The sequence below is a fragment of the Staurois parvus genome, unplaced genomic scaffold, assembly GCF_062004578.1.
Source record: "Staurois parvus isolate SC_StPar_1 unplaced genomic scaffold, SC_StPar_1.0 ptg000820l, whole genome shotgun sequence".
Taxonomy (NCBI): Eukaryota; Metazoa; Chordata; class Amphibia; order Anura; family Ranidae; genus Staurois; species Staurois parvus.
Window position 1 is genome coordinate 184140 of NW_028318616.1, and position 23696 is coordinate 207835.

The window sequence follows — 23696 nt, forward strand, 5'->3', positions numbered from 1 at the left end:
GGAAAACCAGAGGGGCCCAGTTCCTCCTGGTTTGAGTGGATCTACCTTGTCCGGCCAGGGGCTGGGGAGGCAGAAAGTCCGCGGAACAGTGCCCCCTGAGTGGTCGCCTCATGGGTGCTCTTAGTCTTGGGATCCCGAGTGTGAAATGTGCACATGGTCACTGCTCCAAACACTTTTCCTGCACTGTGCCTTTTAGGGCTAGGCCTTTTGGCTAAGTCCAGGGCAATTTTTATGCTACGGGCCTCAGGGCCTAGCCAGCGCACAATTGCACGGCCACTTTTTTTTTACTTATTTATTTAATTTATTTTTCTCCCACGTTTGTTCACTTTTCACTTATGTGTGTGTTTTTTTCCTCACGGATGGTAGGGTGTGGGTCCTCGGGCCTACCCTGAAGTCTAGGGGGAGGATGTGTGGCCTTTTGGTTCCTTCCTCTACTGTCCCTAGGGGGATCTCTCTTCGGGAGAGCCCCCCTGACCAAGTACTTGGTGGTTGGCTTAGGCTAGCCACAAGGAAAGGGGTCCGCCAGGCCTTTTGGCTAGGTGGACCACATGGGAACCGGGGGATCAGAGTAGAGTTCCTACCCCTTCGGGGGGTGGACAAAGCACACCCCTAAGTGCACTTTTTTGTGTTGGTTTTGCACTAGCACGTTTTTGTTCACTTATGGGTTTTTGTTTTTCGCACTTCCGCGGACTTAAAAAAAAAAAAACCTGTATATTATTGTATGGAGAATGGAGCTGTAACAAAGTGGGACAGAACACCCAAAACTCCCAGGTGGACATGAGTCAGGAATTATGATTGAAAGATCTCATTGTTTGACTAATCAAGACATATAAGAAGCCGAGGACTAACAGAGCCCATCAGATTGCATCTTTAACTAAAAATATCTTTTGGGTGGACTGATCTTTAATACACTACTGGAGGAATTCCTCTACCTAGTTCTCTTCTCCTGAACTACTCTGTACTACTGGAGGACTCTGCTACTTTCAGCATCTACCTCTCTTCTACTGAATTACTCTTTGCTGCTGAAGTTCTCTGCTCCTATCTAACTTTCTTCTTCTGAAATACTCTTCACTGCTGGAGGACTCTGCTCCTTCCTCTATCTAACTTCTCTCCTTAAAAACTGCACTGCTGGAGGACTCTGCTTATTTATCTATCTAGCTCTCTTCTTCTAAAATACGCTGCACTGCTGGACGATTCTGCTCCTTCGTGTATCTAACTCTCTTTTCCATAAATCCTTTGCACTGTTCGAGTACTCTTCTCCTTCTATCTAATTCTCCTCTCCTGAAATACTCAGCACTGTTGGAGGACTCTACTCCTTCCTCTATCTAAATCACCTTTCCTGAAATGCTTTGCACTACTGGACAGCTCTGCTTCTTCCTGTATCTACTGTTCCTCTCCTGAAATACTTGCACTGCTGGAGGACTCTGCTCCTTCCTCTATCTAACTTCTCTCCTTAAAAACTGCACTGCTGGAGGACTCTGCTTATTTATCTATCTAGCTCTCTTCTTCTAAAATACGCTGCACTGCTGGACGATTCTGCTCCTTCGTGTATCTAACTCTCTTTTCCATAAATCCTTTGCACTGTTCGAGTACTCTTCTCCTTCTATCTAATTCTCCTCTCCTGAAATACTCAGCACTGTTGGAGGACTCTACTCCTTCCTCTATCTAAATCACCTTTCCTGAAATGCTTTGCACTACTGGACAGCTCTGCTTCTTCCTGTATCTACTGTTCCTCTCCTGAAATACTTGCACTGCTGGAGGACTCTGCTTATTTATCTATCTAGCTCTCTTCTTCTAAAATACGCTGCACTGCTGGACGATTCTGCTCCTTCGTGTATCTAACTCTCTTTTCCATAAATCCTTTGCACTGTTCGAGTACTCTTCTCCTTCTATCTAATTCTCCTCTCCTGAAATACTCAGCACTGTTGGAGGACTCTACTCCTTCCTCTATCTAAATCACCTTTCCTGAAATGCTTTGCACTACTGGACAGCTCTGCTTCTTCCTGTATCTACTGTTCCTCTCCTGAAATACTTGCACTGCTGGAGGACTCTGCTCCTTTCTTTGTATAACTCTTCTCTCCATAAATCCTCGTTGCTGCTGGAGGAACCTGCTCCTTCTGCTGTCTAGCTGTATGAGTACAGGTCAGTGCACCATCAGTATTAGACACTCACTTTCTCATGAATGGGCAGGTCTCTGTCTTCCACAAAATCTAAATATTCCCACAATACTGCAGCTGTAAGATGTGCATTCATTCATACATAAGAGAAAAGGGATGGGGAGAGAGGCGCCAAGCCACCAATAGTGTAGCAAATTTTATTGAATAAAAAGGATACAAAATGCAATTATGTACTCAGACATCGCTGTTAATGAGCATTGAATCAAGCTTCAAATGGAAACCATTATACACAAATTGCTGATGTTTTTATATGCAGTTTTGTAGATCCACATGCTGATGATTTCCAATTAATGTAAGTCCCCCACACACTATCCAATCAAGATTGCATGAGATTTATCTTTTGGATCTAGCAAGTGAAACGCAGAGTGTTGGTTGGTGTTTTCTCTTGTATTCATTCATACAGTTATCTCTAAAGGGAGCATAATGACAAGTCTCTTTCTCTGTAGTATAACAAACCGGTGATGGTGATGGAGTACTGGACAGGGTGGTTTGACCACTGGGGAGGGGACCACCATGTTTTTGATGTTGACCGTGAGTATTTTTTCTTGTTTGCTTGAGATGAGTTTCGCCTTCTGCTCCAGTAAGTGAGTGCAGATTCTTTTCTTTCCCCCAGAGATGGTTTCAACCGTATCTGACGTCCTAGAAAAAGGAGCCTCCATTAACCTGTATATGTTTCATGGCGGCACTAACTTTGGATTCATGGCCGGCGCTCTTCACTTTCATGAGTATCGTTCAGATGTCACCAGTTATGGTAAATGCAATCTCTCTTTTTTATGGAATGTTAATACTCCTTTTTGATAAGTTCAGACACTGAAAGTTGTAGAGCATGGGTGTCAAACTCCATTTCATCACGGGTTGTATGAGCATTATGGTTGCCCTCAAAGGGCTGGTTGTATCTGTAAGACTGGATGTCCAGAGCATCCTACCCCCCACTACATCAGATGTCAAGAATCCCACACCCTCCCTAACATCACCGTGCGCCACCTTTGGGAGCAGAGCTGGAAAGCAGAAAGTGCAAGGTCTGGAGGAGGACATAAGGAAGAGTGGAGTCCATTACCTGTCTGCTGAATACTGGGACCAAGGGAGGCAGAGATGAGGGGGTGCTGCTCTCCACCGTGCTCCAACATAGCTTATTAAAAGTTTACCAGATTACCATGACCCTCTATGTATGGGTGGTCATGGTACGCTTTTGTGAGTCTCCAGCTACTCCACTCCACAGAAACCCTCTATGTGTCTGCAAACTCCGCTCACAGATGAACTCAACAATGGTAAATTGAAAGGCAAAGAAGACTGCCATAGTGTAAAACCAGCAAAACTCACTTTATTGCTAAAGTTTTACACTTACATAATCTGTATCATCACAGCACTATGTAGGGCAGTAATCCGACCGGTTCCAGCAAGGAACTAAGATTGATCTGTATGTGTGATGACTTCACCGCGTAGGCTAGGCTCCTACGCATTTCGTCAGAAGCTGACTTCTTCAGGGGACAATTCTGCTACTTTATTGTTAAACTGTATCTAAAGCTCAACTTTTTTCCCATTTTGGGAATAGTAGGGAAAGGTTAGCACTCCTATCAGGTTTTTGTGGCTAGGGACATGGAGTGATGAGAGGCTGGAGAAGGTGGATGGATTATTGTTGGAGCCAGGCAGGAGGTTTTGGATCTGAAATGTCTGCAGGTGTTAAAAAAAAAACCTTCAGGGACTACGGAATTGAGGTTAAGCATATCCTCACTTTATCTGAATGCAATGTATGATCTTTTCAGATATACTTGCTGAATGTAAAACAGCCTGCTCTGACTACTGGTTCAGCAGATTTTTATTATTGTCTGTGTTCTTGCTGGATAGTCTCACTCTTTTTCTCCTAGACCTGGTGACCATTGTCACTGAGGGAAAATCCAAAATTGTAAGTTGTCGGTGAAACAGGAATAAAGAAGAAATTGTTTAATAGGGAAACTTGTTGCAATGACAACGGTCTAGGAAAGGATTACTGTAAGTTTGGAAAGATAATTTTCTCACTTCCTGTTTTGTCCATGGAATAGGAAGTAATCGTAATTCAGCGTAATGGGAAGCAAATAAAAAAATAACCTTTTTCTACTCTAGCCAAAGCAAAACAAAAAATAGTCATGCAAAATCAGTAAAAGAACAGCAAGTGCTACAGCTGACACTGCACAATAATTCAGTATATTTAAAATACATCAAGTTCTTCCAAGCATAGATTTTTTTTGTTCCTAATGATTGATGCTATCCCCTCTTAAATGGCCTAGTAAACAAACCACTCTCTTTTGTGGGACCCCCAAGCTTTCTGCCATTGTTCACACAGATGGCAGCACCTTCCCTCTATTGGTGTACTTTCCACCAGAGTGGTAGCTTGAAGCTTGAGTTTATTTTAGGATAAATAATAGCCTTTTATTGCTTTTAATATTTACTTTTAGTATTTTCTGGTCTGTCATCTAGCGGTGGGTCTTTTATACGTGTAGAACCTGTATTTCTTCTGACGATTGAAATCCAGGCAAGGCAACGCTGTTTGCTGATCACAATGATAAATATCAGGGACTATTGATGATTACTTTCTATGCCATGTTGTACTTGACATACCTTTTATATATACGCAGTTTCATTGGCAAATTAGTGTTGTGATGCCAAACAAATAATCACAGTAATGTACATAAAAATATTCATATAGAAAATTAGTAAATATGTGTGATGTATCCCATGTGTCCTCTTAACTTTTTGTTATAGTTACCAATCTATACTTTATAGAGGGGTAGTTCTGGCACTTTTGTATAATCCTCTGATGTGTAAAGATTGGAGTTAACATTTTTGTATCTCTTTAGATTATGACGCTCCGTTGACTGAGGCTGGAGATTACACATCCAAATATTTCAAACTGCGAGAACTATTCAGCTACCAGCATGGTAATTTTGGCCATTATAAATGTTGTATCTTTTATAACAAGCATGTGAGCTCATTTCTGTGTGACGGGAAATCAGAGAAGAGATTGGTGTTTGTGATGCATTTACTGTATAATGCTGTAGCTTTCTAAAATGACCCTTAAGGTCGTTGTAAAGGTAAAAGGTTTTTTACCTTAATGCATTCTCTACATTCTTCTCAGCCCCCCCAAATACTGACCTGAGCCCAATCTTGTTCCAGCACTGTGCACGTCTGCAGCAACTCCTCTCCCCCTCTCTCGGCTCTCGCAGATTTGGCTGAGAGCAGCGGGAGCCATCGGCTCCCGCTGCTGTCAGTCAAAACCTGTGAGTGGGATGGGGCCAAGCCAGGCTGTGTGTCTTGATAGACTCAAACAGTCCAGCTTAGTAGCAAGCCCACGCAAATACGCCCATAGGAAGCAGATTCCTATAGTCGGCACTCTGTGGGGGGAGGAGCCAGGAGCACCATTAGGGGACCTGAGAAGAGGATCTAGGCTGCTCTGTGCAAGACCATTATACAGAGCAGGTAAGTATGACATATTTGTTAAATTAACGATAAAAAGGGATCACTTTGAGCTGGCCATAGATGGATCACAATTTGGCCAGATCAACAACGACCAGACACCTTTTTGATCAGTGTTACCTTCCCTATTCAACAAAGGTCAGTAGTTTAGATCAGCTTCTGTTGAATGGACAAGTTGGAAAAGCTTTAAACCAGGGATGGCAACAAGTGTATTTTTTTTGTTTGAAATGCTGTCACGTTCCATAAATATACACAATTGTTTTGGCCAAATCAGTGCATTTGTTCACATAGTAGGACACAGCCTGTCCAGATCTTTAGTGCTGTTGACTCTTTTCACCCTAGCCCTAGGTTCACACTTATGAGGATTTCAGTTTTCCAGTTTGCAGAAACACACTACAGTCCATTTAACATGATTTCCTATGGATCTAGTTCACACCTGTGCGTTTTGAGCTAGTGCTTTGGAAAGGGTCTGGGACTTTTTTCCCACAGCAGATTGCATTTTGCATGTAACAGACTTCAGTGGACACTCACCAAAAACATGTGTTGCTTTTTTGGCACATTTTGCTTTTTTTTGTGCTAATAGAAACGTATGACAGCTGTGTTCATGTAGAGTGATTTTGATGCGTCCTTACATTCTCTGGCACTCAAGTAGCATCAAAGTAGCGTGGGAACCTTTGTGACCAAAGTCGCATGTTAGGGTTAAATGCTAGGGTTAGAGATAAGGTTAGAGGTAATTGTTAGGACTGAACCACTAACCCCAACAATTACCACTAACCCTAATAATTACCCCTAACCCTAATAATTACCCCTAACCCTAATAATTACCGCTAACCCTAGCCCTAACATTTAACCCTAACACTAGCCATTAACACTAACATGCGACTTTGGTCCCATAAAGGTTTCTGCACTACTTTGATGTGATTTTGATGCTACTTGAGTGCCCGAGAGTGTAAAGTTGCATCAATGTCGCAGTACACAAAAAGAACTATCATACTTTTCTATTAACCCCCCCCCCCCCCCCAAAAAAAAAAATGCAAAACACGCCAGAAAAATGCATGTTAATCCAGTCCTTTTCCTGTGATGTTACGGCTCCGGAAGTCCTTTCTATACAAATTGTTTTTTGCTTTTGTTTGTAATAGGTTTTAAACTCATGTAAAGATGTGCACCATGGGCCATCCACAGGCCGAATGGGAAAAAAAATTAAACAGATTCCCCCATCCATCCTGTACAGCAGGGATAGATGAATCTCCTACTATGCCCATTGTAGTTCGATAGCTGCTGCAGGTGGCAGTCAGAACATCTGAACAGCAGCTGAATCTGGTTGGATGCAACTCCTGTTCGGCCAAAATCCTTTTCAGGTGAGAGGGAGCTGATGGGACCGCTCACATAGAGAATTTTGGCTGGTTCATCAGGCCAGCTTGAGACTGATCAGCCAAGGAGATCTGCAGAGACCACAGTGTGTTCATACACATAAAACCATTTCCTTCTCCAGGCAGGAGTGATTGATCCTTCATTGGTGAATGAGGAACCTCATGAAGAATAGTCTCATTGCTAAGAAATCTTGAATTTATTGGTAGCTATCAGGGCGGACTGACAACTCATGGGGCCCCCGGGCAATAGGGGATCATGAGTCCCCTGTGTCCTTGCCCAAACTCAAAAGAGCCTATGAAAAAGGTACCAGGGGCATCTCGTGGGGCCCCCTACTGACCCCGGGCGGGCCTTCAGGCAGTGCCCGAGTTTCCAAATGGTCAGTCCACCCCTGGTAGCTATGTATACAGCCAGCCCGCTTCAGGGTTCTACCCCTTCTTCAGGGCTGAAAGCTCAGGATTGCTGTTTAGTGTAGGATATAGTGTGAGATTGGATTGCAACTGAGAATTGAACCATAGCTTTACATCGCAACTTACAGATTTGTACACACATATCAATAAATTCAAGATGTTCTGACTAACAAAAACTTTAAAACTATTGACTATGGCACTCTTCATCCAAAGTAACAGTCATCTTGTGTCTATGGACAGCTCAACACAGGTAAGCCATATATATCCATATAGTTACTATGTCATATGTGTTTGATGTTACAGCGGAGCCTCTTCTACCTGCACCCTCCCTGCTTCCAAAAGGAACTTATACTGTAAAGCTGAAACGCAGCCTGTCACTGTGGGACGTCCTGCATCTGACAGGACAGGTGAGGGGGAATCTGTTTCCTTACCTGCTTGGTTTATACTCTGTAGGCCTGAGGGTCAACAGTTTTATAGTCTGATCTACATAGTTTTAGAAGCGTTATCAATAAGTTATTATGTACAGCATAAATGAGTACACCCCTTTTTAAAAGTAAGGTTTTAATCAATATCTCAATAAACACAAGGACAATTTCCCAAATTTTGGCAAAACTGAGTTTTATAGAATATTTTTGTAGCTTATTACATGAAAGTAAGGTTAATAATAATTACAAATGCTTCAGTTTTACTCAAATGCAAAAATGAATACACCACACAACAAAAACCACTACATCTAGTATTTTGTATGACCTCCGTGATTTGTAGGGACATCATCAAGTCTGCTAGGCATGGAATTAGGAAGTTGGTGACATATTGCAACATCTATTTTTTTCCATTCTTCAAGAAGGACTTCTTTTAGACCCTGGATGCTGGATGGAGAATGATTCTCAACATGTCTCTTCAGAATTCCCCATAGGTGTTTGATTGGGTTCAGATCAGTAGACATACTTGGCCACTATCACCCTTTTCTTCTTCAGAAATGCAACAGAGGTCTTAGATGTGTGTTTTGGATCATTGTCATGTTGTAAAAGTGTGGAAATAGGTGCTCCCAACACAGGGTGGTAACTGTGGGGACACAGTAAAAGCTCTAAAGTGCTTCACCCTAGTATTAACTATTGCAAATTAAGAAAAAAAAGCTTATGGACTTTATAGGCACTACAACAATGATTCGTAAAATGTAACACTGTTGTAGCACCTATAAAGTCCATAAGCTTTCTTTTCTTCATTTGAAAATGTTGGAAAAGTGCACGATGACCAAGGGCACGGAGTGATGGTAGCTTCTTCTCTTTCAATATAGAGCAGTACATCTGTGAATTCATGATACTATCAATGAAATGCAGCTCCCCGATATCAGCAGCACTCATGCAGCTCCACAAAAGGACACTGCCACCATCATGTTTCACTGTAGGCACCAGGGGCAGACTGACCATTTGGAAACTCGGGCACTGCCTGAGGGCCCGGGGTCAGTAGGGGGCCCCATGAGATGCCCCTGGTACCTTTTTCATAGGCTTTTTTGAGTTTGGGCAAGGACACAGGGGCCCCATGATCCCCTATTGCCCGGGGGCCCCATGAGTTGTCAGTCTGCCCCTGGTAGGCACCATGCATTTTTCTTTGTATTCCTCACCTTTGCGACACCATACAGTTTTCAGGCTATCTGTACTCTGGAGTGATGAGACCAAGATAAATTAACCGAGTCCCATTAGTCTTTTTCTTTTTCAGCATGGGCCCTGGCAAATTCTAGGCAGGCTTTTTGTGCATGGGCTTTAGGAGAGATTTGCTTTGTGGATGATACCCATGAATGCCATTCCTTTGCAGTGTACGCAGTATTGTGTCATGGGAAACAATCACCCCAGTTTGACTTAATACTTCTTTAGCTAACTGCAGGGAACTTGCATGCTGATTTTCTTCAACCCTTCTCCTCAGAAGACGCTCCTGTCAAGGTATTAACTTCCATGGACGGCCTGTTCATCTCTGTGAGATGGTTGCAGTTCCATCTTTGTCAATTTTTTTGTATCATTTTTGCTGCTGTATTCTGACTGATAAGTAAAGTTTTATCATCAATTGTCTGCTGGACACCGGTTTAATGAGTAATTAGACTTACCTGTAGTTGAATTCTTAATAATTAGGATTTCTAATATCTAAAATGCAGCTTTGCTCCTAAGACTTTTCATTGGGGTGTATTAATTTTTGCAACATGGTCTTGAATAATTTGTTAGGAAAACTACTTTTTGGTGTGTGCAAATTAACAAATCTTGTTTGCAATAAATGTTCCGCATTATTGGGAGTATTTTGTAGTATAGAGTCCCATAGAAAATGTTGATTCTGAAAGGAAAGGAAAGGTTTTCTGACAAATCTGCTGGGGTGTACTCATTTATGCTGAGCACTGTACATTTTGTGGACCAGACCAATAAATATAATAGACAGTGAAATCTAGTGAGCTGTATTCTCTATAAAATAAATTGATCAATAATCAGTAGTATAATTTAATAGAAAATACATGTAAAAAATGTTTGCTGTTTGTTAAAAGAGAAACAACCATCAGTGACTAAGTGGATAACTGTGTAGAAATAGGAAGAGAGAGCCCGACTGCCGCTCTCCCTGCCTAGCCTGAGTGATTAGCAGGTAAAAGCAGCCTCGGGTCAATTCATCCAAGCCATGCCCCCAACATGTTTTGCCCCACCACCTTTCACGGTTAAGCCACAGGGACAGGGTGTAACATGTTTGGGGCATTACTTGGATGATTCGAGCTGAGACCGCTTTTACCTGCTAACCACTCGGGACAGGTGAGGTGTGCGGCACTCTGGCTATTGCTTCCTATTTCTACAGCGTGCTTTGGGTTTGGACGAACCTTTTCCCAGCCTGTACCCTCCCTAGTCAGCGGCATCCAATTCATCAGACCTTGTTAGCCTAAGAAGGGGGCACTAAGCATCTATCGTGGGTCCCAAGTGGATAGCTGGCTACCCCAGTCTGTTTTTTTTTTTTTTTGTGTATTCACCGATTTACTGCAATCACAATAATGAAAGATGAATTTTGCTCAGCAAAGATAACCCTGCTAGCCATTATAGATGCTTATGTGATGATACCAACTATATAAACCACCCAGACCTATAACTAACCTTTGGAGCAAGGAGCACATGGAAGGGCAATACACTTCAAAAAGAAACTAAAATTTCCAGCTCACTTACCAGCCAGCCTGCAACAAAACCGAATTGACCCCCTCTAACAATTTATGTTACAAACAATGCGTTTAGTCCCACAGACTTGCAAATATATGTGTAAGCTGCAGTGGCCATGTCAAGGCACCCCAGTCCTAACTCTATAATTTTGGCAGTCTCCAAAATTTGAGCACATATAGCAGTGAATGGATTAAGGGCAGGTGTGCCTGGAGGGAGCCCACCCTCCTTAAAGGTACAGGGACGCATGGGACACCCAGCAAGAGCACAATAGCAGCTGAAGGTATCCTGTGCGTCCCTGCACCAATTCACCAACTATACATACAAATGGCAACCACCCAACCTTTAATGAGCCTTTGCAACAAGGAGCAGATGGAAGGGTAACGCACATCAAGAACAAACAAAAATTCCCAGCTCACCTACCAGCCAGCCTGCAACAAAGCCAAATTAACCCTATCTAACAGTTTACATTAAAAGCAAGGTGTTTGGTTAATGTGTGAACTAAACCCCTTGTTTTTAATGTAAACTGTTACACAAGGTCAGTTCGGTTTTGTTGCAGGTTGGCTGGTAGGTGAGCTGGGAATTTTTGTTTTGTTTTTGTTATGTGAAGATACCCTCTGACCAAACTGAAAGCCCCAAGTTTTTCTGGGATTCAACCACCTTTGGATAGTTGAATGTTTGGAAGGATACTTGTGCCCTGGATTAAGCTCTGATATTCTGTTTCTCTTTGATCCCTGGCTCTCTGCCTGCAGCCTTTCAAGTCGGAGGTTCCAGTAAACATGGAGAACTTGCCGGTGAACGATGGAAATGGCCAATCCTACGGCTACACTTTATATGAGACGGTGATATATGGAGGAGGAAAGTTCCAGACTAAAGGAAATGTCAGGGACAGAGCACAGGTGCCTTACATTCTGTAACCTTTGTAGATACATGCAAGGTTTGAGCAGAGATGCAGTGTGAACCCGTCTTTATTTCAGGTCTTTGTGAGCACTCAGTCAGTAGGATTCGTAGACTACAAGAATCAGGAGCTGGACATTGCAGAAGTTCCTGTGAGTAACCAACACGTCATATTTCCACATCTTCATATAATTTTTAGGTGGACTTAAGATATACGAGGAATGAGTTGCATGGCTACCTTGTGACCAATCAAATTCCTTTGTCTTATAGAGTAGTTTAGAGATTATTTTTTAGCCATCGATTAATGCGTAAAGTCTGGACTATAAGTAATTAAGTGATACCATCTATTGACTAACTTAAAGCGGAGTTTCAGCTGAAAAAAAAGTCAGCAGTTACAAAAACTGCTGACATTTAAAATACAACCACTTACCTGTCCCTCAGTCCAGCAGTGTCTTCACCGTTGGTTTCGCCGACCATCTTCTTTCCCTGGCGCTTGCATCTTCAGTGTGGGCACCCGGCTGTGACAGCTTGTGGCTATACAGCCGTGTGCCCACTGCGCCCATGTGAATAGCCCCGTAGTCTTCTGGGACCTGTCACGTGTCCCAGAAGACTGTGGGGAGGGAGGGGAGAGGACAACTTTCGCTTCCAGTCGCCTAGGCGATCGCAGCGGAAGTGGGAGCGGGTACCTGTCAAATTCGGGCACCCGCACCCCTCCCAGCCCCCCCCCCCTCCTCAAAGGTGCCAATCCTTAATGGGGAGCAGGGGACAAAGGCTTAAAGCGGAACTTCCTCTTTTGGGTGGAGCTCCGCTTTAAGTAAGGAAAGACCCAGGAGACATAGGGGGGAGATTTACTGAAACTGGTGTATTCAGAATCTGGTGCAGCTGTGCATGGTAGCCAATCAGCTTCTAACATCAGCTTGTTCAATTAAGCTTTGACAATAAAACTTGGAAGCTCATGGGTTACTATGTACAGCTGCACAGATTCTGTGTGCACCAGTTTTACTAAATCTCCCTATAATGTTTCTTTTTGTTTTTGTTTTTTTCAGGCATTACACATTAGAAACTGTACATTGACTGATGAAGGAATGTAATAGATCCTCAAACCCTGCATTTTAACACCTTAAAGTGTACATCTAGCCAAAATTTTTGTTTGTTTTAGAGTGAGTTTGGAATTATTAGAACCACTGTCAGGTTTTTCAGTTATCTGGGGCTCCTTTAGGGAGATTTGCTCTCACTTTCATTAGAGTAGGGAAGGCTAAAACCATGGTCATATTTTTATTTTCATATGTGTCCCTGTTGAAGATTTTTCCCTCTTTCCCTGTTTGGTGAAATGTTATCAGGAGGACAGGAAGTGAGAGTAAATGTCTCTAATGGAGCCCAAATAGGAATCTGATAAGATATGTAATCCTTCCCCTCTCTTTCCAAAATTAAAAAAAAAAAGGAATAAGAATAGGTTTATCTAATACAGCAGACAGAGCCTACCTGGTATGGGAGGCGGAGCTTAAAGCTTAATTACAGAAAATAAAAAGTGAGTTATCTGACAAGCTGGAATGTTATGTGTTCATAGAATGAAAGTGTTTTATGGTAGAACTTATAACTATCAAGCAAGGTCCAACATACATTCGTTAAATCCCCACTCCAGGAAAAAATTATTCTTGCAGTGGAACCTGCCCACTGCAAGGGGTATATGCTTGTTAGGTCTAGGGATAAAGGCATAGGCTATAATGTTCACCTTATTCCTTGCTTTGGAAGGCTGCTTTTACACTGTGCGACCTGTCCTCCAAGGCCTCTTCTCTCTGGCCAGTGGTCACACTCTGTCATCAAGTACAATGCAGGACCAATAGTCTTGCATTAATGCGAGGACGGTGAGGACCTGCCCACATTTCAGAGCATTGGAGAAAAGAATAAGGTAAGTATTACAGCTTTCCTCAACCTGAAAACTTTACGAGCCACTGCAAGAGTTTTTTTTTTTTGTTTTGTTTTTTTGACTGGAGCTCAGCTTTGAGATTACCTTTTTATATCAACTACATTCTTTGTTAAGAAAAACAAAAGGGATCACTTGGGAGTTCCATGGCATTAGCCTTCTGCTATATGGTACTGGAACTCTTCAGTGATTGAACTCTGACCCTTGATATTCTCTAGTACACCATGCTATAATTCTCACCATGATGAGACACACCAATGTTGGTTTAATTTCTATTCAAAGGGTTATAGAAAGCTTCGAATATTAGTAGAAAACTGTGGACGAGTTAACTATGGGACCAGAATAAATGATCAGCGTAAAGGTATTCATGTATTATTGTATTATTAACATTTGGGGGGGGGAGTGGGGGTAAGGTGTATATTACTGAATAATGAATAATATAATAATATAATAACTGAATAATCAACTCAATTGATATTTTATGTTGTGATTCATGGCTGCCCCTTGATAAAAAAAAAGTTACTTCCTTAAAATACAAGGGACTTGCATCTCCTAAAGTGTGGCGGGGGGGGGATGCCAAGCTGTGCCTTTGTAACCTTGATTTGTGCAATATTGGCACTTTGTTCATGCTGGTTAGCAGTTAGCATAATGCTGTCAGGGGGGTAAATTCTGTACTTGGTTCTTTCAATGATGAAGGATCTTAATATGTATAATGTTTGCATGGTAATTTTAAAGGATGTGGAAAATAAACAGGGGGTGGGAAATAACAATTAATCAGACATAGATAAAAACATTCTCCTCTGCTCCAAGCCTAGTTACTCCCACTCTGGTCTCTGCACTGGGTGGAGGAGAATCAGAGAACGGTCTATGTTTTAACACGTGAGCAAACGGAACCTCTCCGCACCCTGAGAGCATCATAAGGATCCTAATTATTGAAGCAAACAATCGCCATGAAGGCCCCACCTTTGGGACCTCCTCTCCGTGTTTCCCCAGAATGAACTTACTCTTAGAGATCATGAGTAAGTCCCTTTTGGGTGAAGCATGTTAGGGGAGATGTCCCAAAAATGTGGACTTCCTGGTTGTTTGCTTCTATAAATCGGGAACCATGTGATGCTCTCAAGGTGCGGAGAGTTTCTTTCTGTTTGTTTAATTATCCAGACATGTCATAATTGGAAAGGAGTGCTCACTGCCATCCTTAAGTGCAGCTTCACATCTAGAAAAAAACTGCAGGTGCACAGAGCAATATAATACATATAAAGATCGACGTTTTCTGAATGCATGGTGACTTAACAGAAATTCATGTACACATCCTTAAACTTGATAACCTAGAACAAAGTCCAACAGAGTGTGCAACCCAACACCATACTGTGATCTATGTCCTTCGCAGGATGAGGGACCAGACCAATCTCCCAACATCTTCATCACTTGTTCCTATAAAAAAAGTTCACACTTACCAGAGGGTTTTGACCCCTTTTTAACAGGTAGGTCAGACAGCGTAAGATCTCCCAAAGGTGCTTTTGGTTATGGATTAAGTCCCAGATCCTTCTTCATACAGTCAGCTTGTAATAGCATACTCTGTAATAAAGCAGGAAACATCCATTAAAAGCATCTAAGTGGACTATTTATTGGAGGTATCAGACATACAGAAGTAAAAAATATATACACTCACACTACAAAGTGCCTATGGTGTCCTTTTATGAAACAGAGATCAGCGTCGATCCTGAGGATCGTTGCTGATCTCCAATCATTAGTGGTTTAGGAAACAGAGATGATCAGTGGAGAACATGTTCTCCACTGATCATCTCAGCACACAGATGGCCAGTGTATGAAGGAGCGATGTCAGGCCTTCACTGGTGATCTGTGTTCTCCCTCCAGATTCTCCAGCTCAGAGCTGGAGAATTGGAGGAACCGCAAACAAAGCAGCAGTAATTTACCGCTGCTTAGTAAACTGTGTTTGACTGATCTCTTACTGGAATCTCGCGAGATTATAGTAACAGCAGCCGTTATCCAGTGTTCAAAGCGTTTGTAGATCACTTCTCCCTTCATTCAGAGAAGCGATCTACACTGCTTCATAAAAAGGCATTCAGAGGAGAACTGTCTTCTCTGAGAATGCCGGAGAACTGAGCAGCGGTCATTTACCACTGCATGATAAAAGGACACCTATGTTACCAGCACCAGTGTAGACAGCCTGTGTTTTGGTGTTGGTCCCCGCACCGCCTCTGTTGTCCGGTGTGCATTCCAAGCCTCCGTTCTGTGGGCCGGACGTGACGTCATACGGGACCTGGAAGTAGCGATCCTGGCGTTTCAACGTACATTTCACCAGAGCAGCATCTTCAGGAAGTACTGAGCTTCCATTTCCAGAAGGATTATATTAGAGCAAAAATGCTCTGATTGGACAGCCACAACAAAATGGCCACCACTATTGACGATAAGGACAATATTTATTTATTTCAGGTACTTATATAGCGCCGTCAATTTACGCAACGCTTTAATATGATAGATATGTTACACTGGCTGTATATTTTGCTGCGGTTTACATTATCTGATTAAAAAACATAAGTATAACTAAAATAAGAACCCTGGGTCCCTACATGACCCAGTGAGCGTTCATAGATTGACTAAAACTATATTCTAAAACAGGAGGTGCACACAGCAGCACACCTGAGTGAGAAGCATCAAATGGAAACTGTCTACCTCTTAACTCCTGGGCTGCTTACGAGTTCCATGGCTGAGATGTTATACTAAACTTGCTTTTTAGATTTTTTTTTTGTTTGGAAGAGATTCCCTTTTTAATGTACTTTTGCATGTTAATCCTTCAGTGGGTCTTACTTTTCTGGCATCCTAAGGCCAAAACTATATGAGCAATCCAAGTACGCCACAAACGAAGCTTACCACCAATTATTGTAGTTTGCAACAATTTATACGTGGATTACGCTTGTATGATTACTCAGGGGCATCAAATATAAATCTAGTTGTGGTCAATCACCACTACAAGCAATTTTCAGAAAGAAAATTAAAGAGGCACTGGGATCTTGAAACTTGTTTGTACAATCAAGCGAAGGAAAACTTCAAGCAAGTTCACTGGGTCTGGCAAGACGGCTCTCACACAGCGAGGATTTCCTCACTGGGTGCTTACCAGTAGTTCAAACCATAGAAGTAGACCAAAGGGATGAAATAGTCCAAAATTATTTTAATTGTTGATAAATTGGTCATATAAAAACAGCCAATGCTTTTTTGGGGCAAACCACTCCTCCTTCATCAGGGCTCAGCAAAAGATAAAACCTACATAGTTACATAGTTAGTGTGGCTGAAAAAAGACAAAAGTCCATCCAGTTCAACCATAGAAAAAACCTGAACTGCCAACTCATGGGGCCCCCCGACAATAGGGGATCATGGTGCCCCTGTGTCCTCACCCATACTCAAACCACTCTCAAAAAAGCCTATGAAAAATACCAGGGGCATCTCATGGGGCCCCCTACTGACCCTGGGCCCTTGGGCAGTGCCTGGGTGTCCGAATGGTCAGTCCGCCCCCGGTACAGGGCTGCCAATAAAGGGGTACCACCAGCCTTCCTGTAGGAGGCCCAGGAACACAGGGAATCAGATATGGGCAGGACAAGAGGGGGGATCGATGAAGCAGGGGGGCAATTACAGGAAAATGCCCTGTGCGGCTGGGAGAGACAAACAGCGTATTATTCCTGTAATTGCCCCCCCCCCCCGCTGCATTGGTCCCCCACTCCCTGTCCTGCCCACATCTGATTCCCTTTGCTTCCCAACTTCGTTTTAGCAAAAATTCTGTAATATTTGCTGTGTTTGTGATTTTTATCTATTTTTAGTGAAAAAATTGTTTTGAAATATTCTGGGGCCTGTCAGAACGGCTATACGGGGCCCCGTGATTCCTAGCCGCGCCCCCCCCATCCTCTCCATCACTACTAGCAATGCCACCATCTCTCCCACCCCACACGCCAAAGTCCTGGGTGTCATCCTGGACTCCCACCTCTCCTTCCTACCCCACATCCAACTGCTATCTAGATCTTGCAGGCTCCACCTCCGCAACATCAAGCGAAGGAAAACTTCAAGCAAGTTCACTGGGTCTGGCAAGACGGCTCTCACAGCGAGGATTTCCTCACTGGGTGCTTATCAGTAGTTCAAACCATAGAAGTAGACCAAAGGGATGAAATAGTCCAAAATCATTTTAATTGTTGATAAATTGGTCATATAAAAACACCACCAAACAACTCGTACACTCCCTCATCATCTCACGCCTGGACTATTGCAATTCCCTTCTCACTGGCCTACCCAAACAAACGCGATCCCCACTCCAGTCGATCCTGAACTCAGCTGCTAGACTCATCCACCTCACCAACCGCTCCACATCTGCCACCCCCCTCTGCCAATCCCTTCACTGGCTCCCGATTGCCCAACACATCAAATTCAAACTGCTAACTCTGACCTACAAAGCCATCCACAACGCCGCCCCAAACTACATAACCGACCTGATACCCAAATACTACCCTACCTGTGCCCTCCGCTCCTCACAGGACCTCCTACTCTCTAGCTCCCTGGTCTCTTCCTCCCATGCCAGATTGCAGGACTTCTCTAGGACTTCCCCCATCCTCTGAAACTCCCTACCCCAATCCATCAGACTGTCACCTACCCTCCTCACCTTCAGGCGCACCCTGAAAACCCACCTCTTCAGGGAAGCCTACCCCAACCTCACCTAACACCTGACCTCACCTAACAACTAACCTCCTCCACTCCTCCCACCACTCCATCCCCCACAGCCATTTCCTCCTGTACCAACTTCCCCTCCCTCCTAGATTGTAAGCTCGAAAGAGCAGGACCCTCGAACCCCTCGTGTATTGTATTGTTACTGTCTTGTCTCATGTTCTGTCCCCCTTGCTACTGTACAGCGCTGAGCACACCCTTTGGCGCTATATAAATACTGTATAATAATTATTATTCCACAAGAAAAGAATGAATTTCATACCTAAAAACGTTCTGTGTGGTTACTCTTCTGAATCCATTAAAGTTTTATCCTGTATTGAGCCCTGATGAAGGGGGAGTGGTTTGCCCCCCGAAATGCATTGGCTGATTTTATGTGACCAATTAATCATTAGTTAAAATGATCTTCTACTCTTTCATTCCTTTTGGTATAGCATTCCTTTCTGTATTTCTATGGTACAAGCAATTATCAGACACCTTTTTATAGAAGTGCATCACAATGAATAATGGCAGAAAGCAGTAGTTAGTTATAGAAAAGGTTTGGGAAGATGTTGAGTGTTGTGGATGACTCCTGTGACCTTCAGCCATATGTTTGGAACTCAGGTTGTCCTTTACTATCTTACTACATTTTTTTTTCCTCTTTCTCAGGTCTAGTCGGTGATGTGTTTCTCAGGGACGTTCCCCTGCGGAATTTCAGGATCTACAGCCTGGACATGAACTCGACGTTTATAAGCGGGTAATAAGCCTTTTCTTCCCTGATTAATAAAAATGAAATTTCTCATGGTGTCAAATACAGGATGAAACATATGAATGTAAGAATGAGGCGTGAATCAAAAGTGAATGAAAAAAGTCTGCTCAGCACAAGTTTCTAATAACGTGTTGCTGTGCTGACATTTTGTGCTTGAGAAGGTTTCTTTTCCTGTTCCTCAGGTGTCCAGGGATGTATAGCTTGTTGTATTTAGCACAGGGGCTAAATGGTTAGCACTTCCGCCTGGCAGTATTAGGGTCTTTGGTTCAAATCCCAGCCACAGCACCACCTGCCTGGAGTTTGCATGTTCTCCCTGTGCCTGCGTGGGTTTCCTCCAGGTGCTCCGGTTTCCTCCCACACTCCAAAGACATGCCGGTAGATGAATTGGATCCTGTCTAAATTGTCCTAGTTTCATCCCTAGCCACGTGGGATCTCCTGCATGGTAGGGGTTGGGGAAAGACCTGGCAACCTACCCTGTATGTGTATGTATGAATGTAAGTTATGGACCTTAGATTGTACACCCCTTGAGGGTTAGGGAGTGATGTGAATGTACAATATATATGTAAAGTGCTGTGCAAATTGACGGCGCTATAGAAGTACCTGAAATAAATAAATATTCACAGATGGCTAAACCTCTGGCTGCAGCAACACTCTATGCGATGACCACATATAAAATACCAGATCAGCTGTTGCCAGTTTGTGTGCGGCCGGAACTCCACAGAAATGCTGACCCGAGACACACACTCTCTGCTTCCATGGTCAGTCAGAGGCTCTATTCACATGTAACTGCTTAGATCAGCTGTTACAGTACATTGCAATAGTCTTCATACCCCTTGAAATTTTCCACATTTTCTCATGTTACAACCAAAAACAGAAATGTATTTTATTGGGACTTTATGTGATAGACCAACACAAAGTGGCACAGAATTGTGAAGTGGAAGGAAAATGATAAATGGTTTTCAAACATTTTTACAAATAAATCTGTGAAAATAAACCATATAAATGCTGCGCTACATTCAAACTTATTTAAGTGAATGTGGAATCCAATAACTCAAATCAATAATAGTGACAATAATAATGAAAATAAATAATATGTGCTTAATGATAACAAAATTACCAAATAAACCACCCAAACTAATGAAAAAGCACAAACTTAAATCTATACGTATGTGCATGAGAAATACACATACATATATTACATCACACGTGCACAATGTGAAGTGAAATGATGAGTAAATAATAAACGCAAACTCAAAGTCCAATAATGAAATGTTGAAGGTGAACAAAACTGTAAACGGTGTTTCCAATAATACTGTAAGGTGACCACAAGTGAAACAAATCTTGCAGATATCTGGGTGTAGATAGAGCTTATGAATCCAACCACCTTCTGGATTAGCCTCTCACCTCATCACTTCGACCCTTGCGGGTCAAAGAGCAGTAATGGATCCCTCTCACAGATCCTCCAGGCACCACAGCACTCCAAAACCACTTTTCAGGATTTAGTATTCCCACTCAGGCTCTTCTCCAAGTATAGTATGTTACCAGGACATAGAAGGTGAATCTCCCCAGGTGGTGGAACGATGTCGGCAAGTGAAGGGCGAGGGGACGGACATGAAGTATCAGATGATGGGTGCAGTGAGCAGCAGGCGCTGTCAGTACTTCATCCAGAAGACAGGTAGGTGGGTGAGGATGGGAGCAAAGGGGTCCTCATGTTACCAGGACATAGAAGGTGAATCTCCCCAGGGGAAACACAGATCGCAATAACAATTTCATAGGGAATCTAACCCAAGTGTGGTGGCATTTGTATTCAGCCCCCCCGGAGTCAATACTTTGTAGGACCACCTTTTGCTGCAATTCCAGCTGCAAGTCTTTTTTGGGGATGTCTCTACCAGCTTTGCACATCTAGAGAGGGACATTTCTGCCCATTCTTCTTTGCAGAATCGCTCAAGCTCTGTCAGATTGGATGGAGAGCGTCTGTGAACAGCAATTTTCAAGTCTTGCCACAGATTCTCCATTGGATTTAGGTCTGGACTGTGACTGGGCCATTTCAACACATGAAGATGCTTTGATCTAAACCATTCCATTGTAGCTCTGGCTGGATGTTTCGGGTTGTTGTCCTGCTGGAAGGTGAACCTCCACCCCAGTCTCAAGTCATTTGCAGATCTAGCAGGTTTTCTTCTAAGATTGCCCTGCATTTGGCTCCATCCATCTTGACGTTACAAGTCTGACCAGCTTCCCTGTCCCAGCTGAAGAAAAGCATCCCCACAACATGATGCTGCCACTACCATGTTTCACAGCGGGGATGGTGTGTTCAGGGTGATGTGCAGTGCTAGTTTTCTGCCACACATAGTGTTTTGCTTTTAGGCCAAAAAGTTCAATTTTGATCTTATTTGACCAGAGCCCCTTCTTCCACATGTTTGTTGGGTATCCCACATGGCTTCTTGCAAACAGGACTTCTTATGGCTTTCTTTCAACAATGGCTTTCTTCTTGCCACTCTTCCATAAAGGCCAGATTTGTGGAGCGCACGACTAATAATTGGCCAGTGAACAGATTCTCCCACCTGAGCTGAGGATCTCTGCAGCTCCTCCAGAGTTACCATGGGCCTCTTGTCTGCTTCTCTGAGTAATCCTCTCCTTGCCCGGTCAGTCCCGGTGGCCGGCCATGTCTTGCTAGGTTTGCAGTTGTGCCATACTCCTTCCATTTTCTGATGATGGATTGAACAGTGCTCCGTGAGATATTTAAAGTTTGGGATATTTTGTTATAACCTAATCCTGCTTTAAACTTCTCCACAACCTTATCCCTGACCTGTCTGGTGTGTTCCTTGGCCTTCATGATGCTGTTTGTTCACTAATGTTCTCTAACAAACCTCTGAGGGCTTCACAGAACAGCTGTATTTATACTGAGATTAAATTACACACAGTTGGACCAAATTTGTACTACTTAGGTGACTTTTGAAGGCAATTGGTTCCACTAGATTTTAGTTAGGGGTATCAGAGTAAAGGGGGCTGAATACAAATGCACGCCACACTTTTCGGATATTTATTTGTAAAACAAAATGTTGAAAACCATTTTTCATTTTCTTTCCACTTCACAATTCTGTGCTATTTTGCGTTGGTCACATAAAACCCAATAAAATAAAGTTACGTTTTTGGTTGTAACATGACAAAATGTGGAAAATTTCAAGGGGTATGAATACTTTTGCAAGGCACTGTACATACAAACAGTGGCAGTGATGGCCATTGATTTGTTCAGACCACAAATCTGAGAGCCACTGATGACAGCTGATGCTGGCTGTACACAGGTAGCATTTAGAACCACTGATGAGAATCCACTGATTCTCACTGGTAGCCAACCCAGTGCAGCTCTTGTGCAGGAATGGGAATGTAGCCTAAGGCTGGCCATACATTATACAACTTTCTTGTACAATTGTACCAAAACCATATAATATGGGGGCAAACCTAAACACTTTCAATTTGTAGGCAAACAGGCAGTCCCTTGCACTAAATAGTTGAAGGTAAATCTAAAGGAAATTGAATAGGAAAATTGTGTAATGTATGGCCAGCTTTAGCCAAGGTTCACATATATGCGGTGCGGGAAATGCAGCGAATCCTGTACATTTCCCGCACCACATCCAAATAATACTTCATGCGATCTGCTGCTAATCTAAAATGCGATCTAAAATGGCAAATGCACTAACTAAAGCAAAGATGCATCGGGAACATACAAGGAAACAGCATGGAGGGAACGTCTATCCAGTCCTCTAATTCCTGCCCTGACTCCAGGCCAGGAGTAACAAGCCTCTGTGGAAATGGAGGAATACTAGGGCAGAATGACATGAGAAACTGGAAGTGTGCCAGAAAATATAAAGTGGTTGTTAACCTCAGACATGAAATCTGAACAAAGCACATATTTCTATAGTGTTTACTTGCCTCTCTTTAAAGCGCTACGTGTCATTTTTCTCTGTTGTCTAGTTACTGTTATCAGCATGAGTCACTTCTGCCAATTTTTACTGACACCAAGAGCTAAAAAGGTGACGGGAGGGATCTCCAGCTGATTGACAGCCTCAGCTCTGTGCTGTGTGAAAGGGGGGTGTCTCTTCCCTCCAATCAGCTCTCAGATTTCTTATACAGTGCTTAACTGCAACTCCCTGCCCCCTGCTTTGTGAGACTGAAAATTTTTTACAAGGGTGTACAGGACAGATAGCAGAAGACAGGTACAACGTACATTTGTGTTCAAAATAATAGCAGTCAGACATCACTAACCTGATCAATCGCTGCTTTTGGTAGAAATGATATTTCTACATGGCAAATAATTTACTAGCAGGTGTAGTAGAGTAATAGAAATCCAACAGACCCAACAGTCATGACATGCATGCTGCTGATTCTGTGTCATTGAATCACTAATTGAAAGGGGCATGTTCAAAATAATAGCAGTGTGGAGTTCTATTAGTGAGGTCATTCATTCTTTGAAAAACAGGTGGCAATTATTGCCCTTATTTAAGGAAGGAAGGCAGCAAATGTTGCACATGCTGGTTACAGTGCATTTCTCTCTGAAATTCTGAGGAAAACGGGTCATTCAAGACAATGTTCAGAAGAACAGCATACCTTGATTAAAAAGTTGATTGGTGAGGGGAAAACATATAAAGAAGTGCAGAAAATGATAGGCTGCTCAGCTAAAATGATCGCAAATGCTTTAAAATGGCAACCAAAACCTGAAAGACGTGGAAGAAAGCGAAAAACTACCATTCGAATGGATAGAAGAATAGCCAAAATGGCGCGGACTCAGCCAACAATCAGCTCCAGGAAGATCAAAGAAGGTGTAAAGTT

The 23696-nt window shown here is 42.9% G+C and overlaps 1 protein-coding gene across 1 annotated transcript in view; it reads left to right on the top strand.

The window, feature by feature from the left end:
• Positions 1-23696, top strand: part of GLB1L2 (galactosidase beta 1 like 2) — a 130607-nt gene that overhangs the window by 97883 nt on the left and 9028 nt on the right. The window contains exons 9-16 of the mRNA XM_089655117.1: positions 2624-2708; positions 2791-2928; positions 5012-5092; positions 7709-7812; positions 11331-11477; positions 11556-11627; positions 13682-13760; positions 18770-18857. Coding sequence (XP_089511243.1) covers positions 2624-2708; positions 2791-2928; positions 5012-5092; positions 7709-7812; positions 11331-11477; positions 11556-11627; positions 13682-13760; positions 18770-18857 — 794 coding nt within the window. The remainder of the gene's footprint in view (positions 1-2623; positions 2709-2790; positions 2929-5011; positions 5093-7708; positions 7813-11330; positions 11478-11555; positions 11628-13681; positions 13761-18769; positions 18858-23696) is intronic.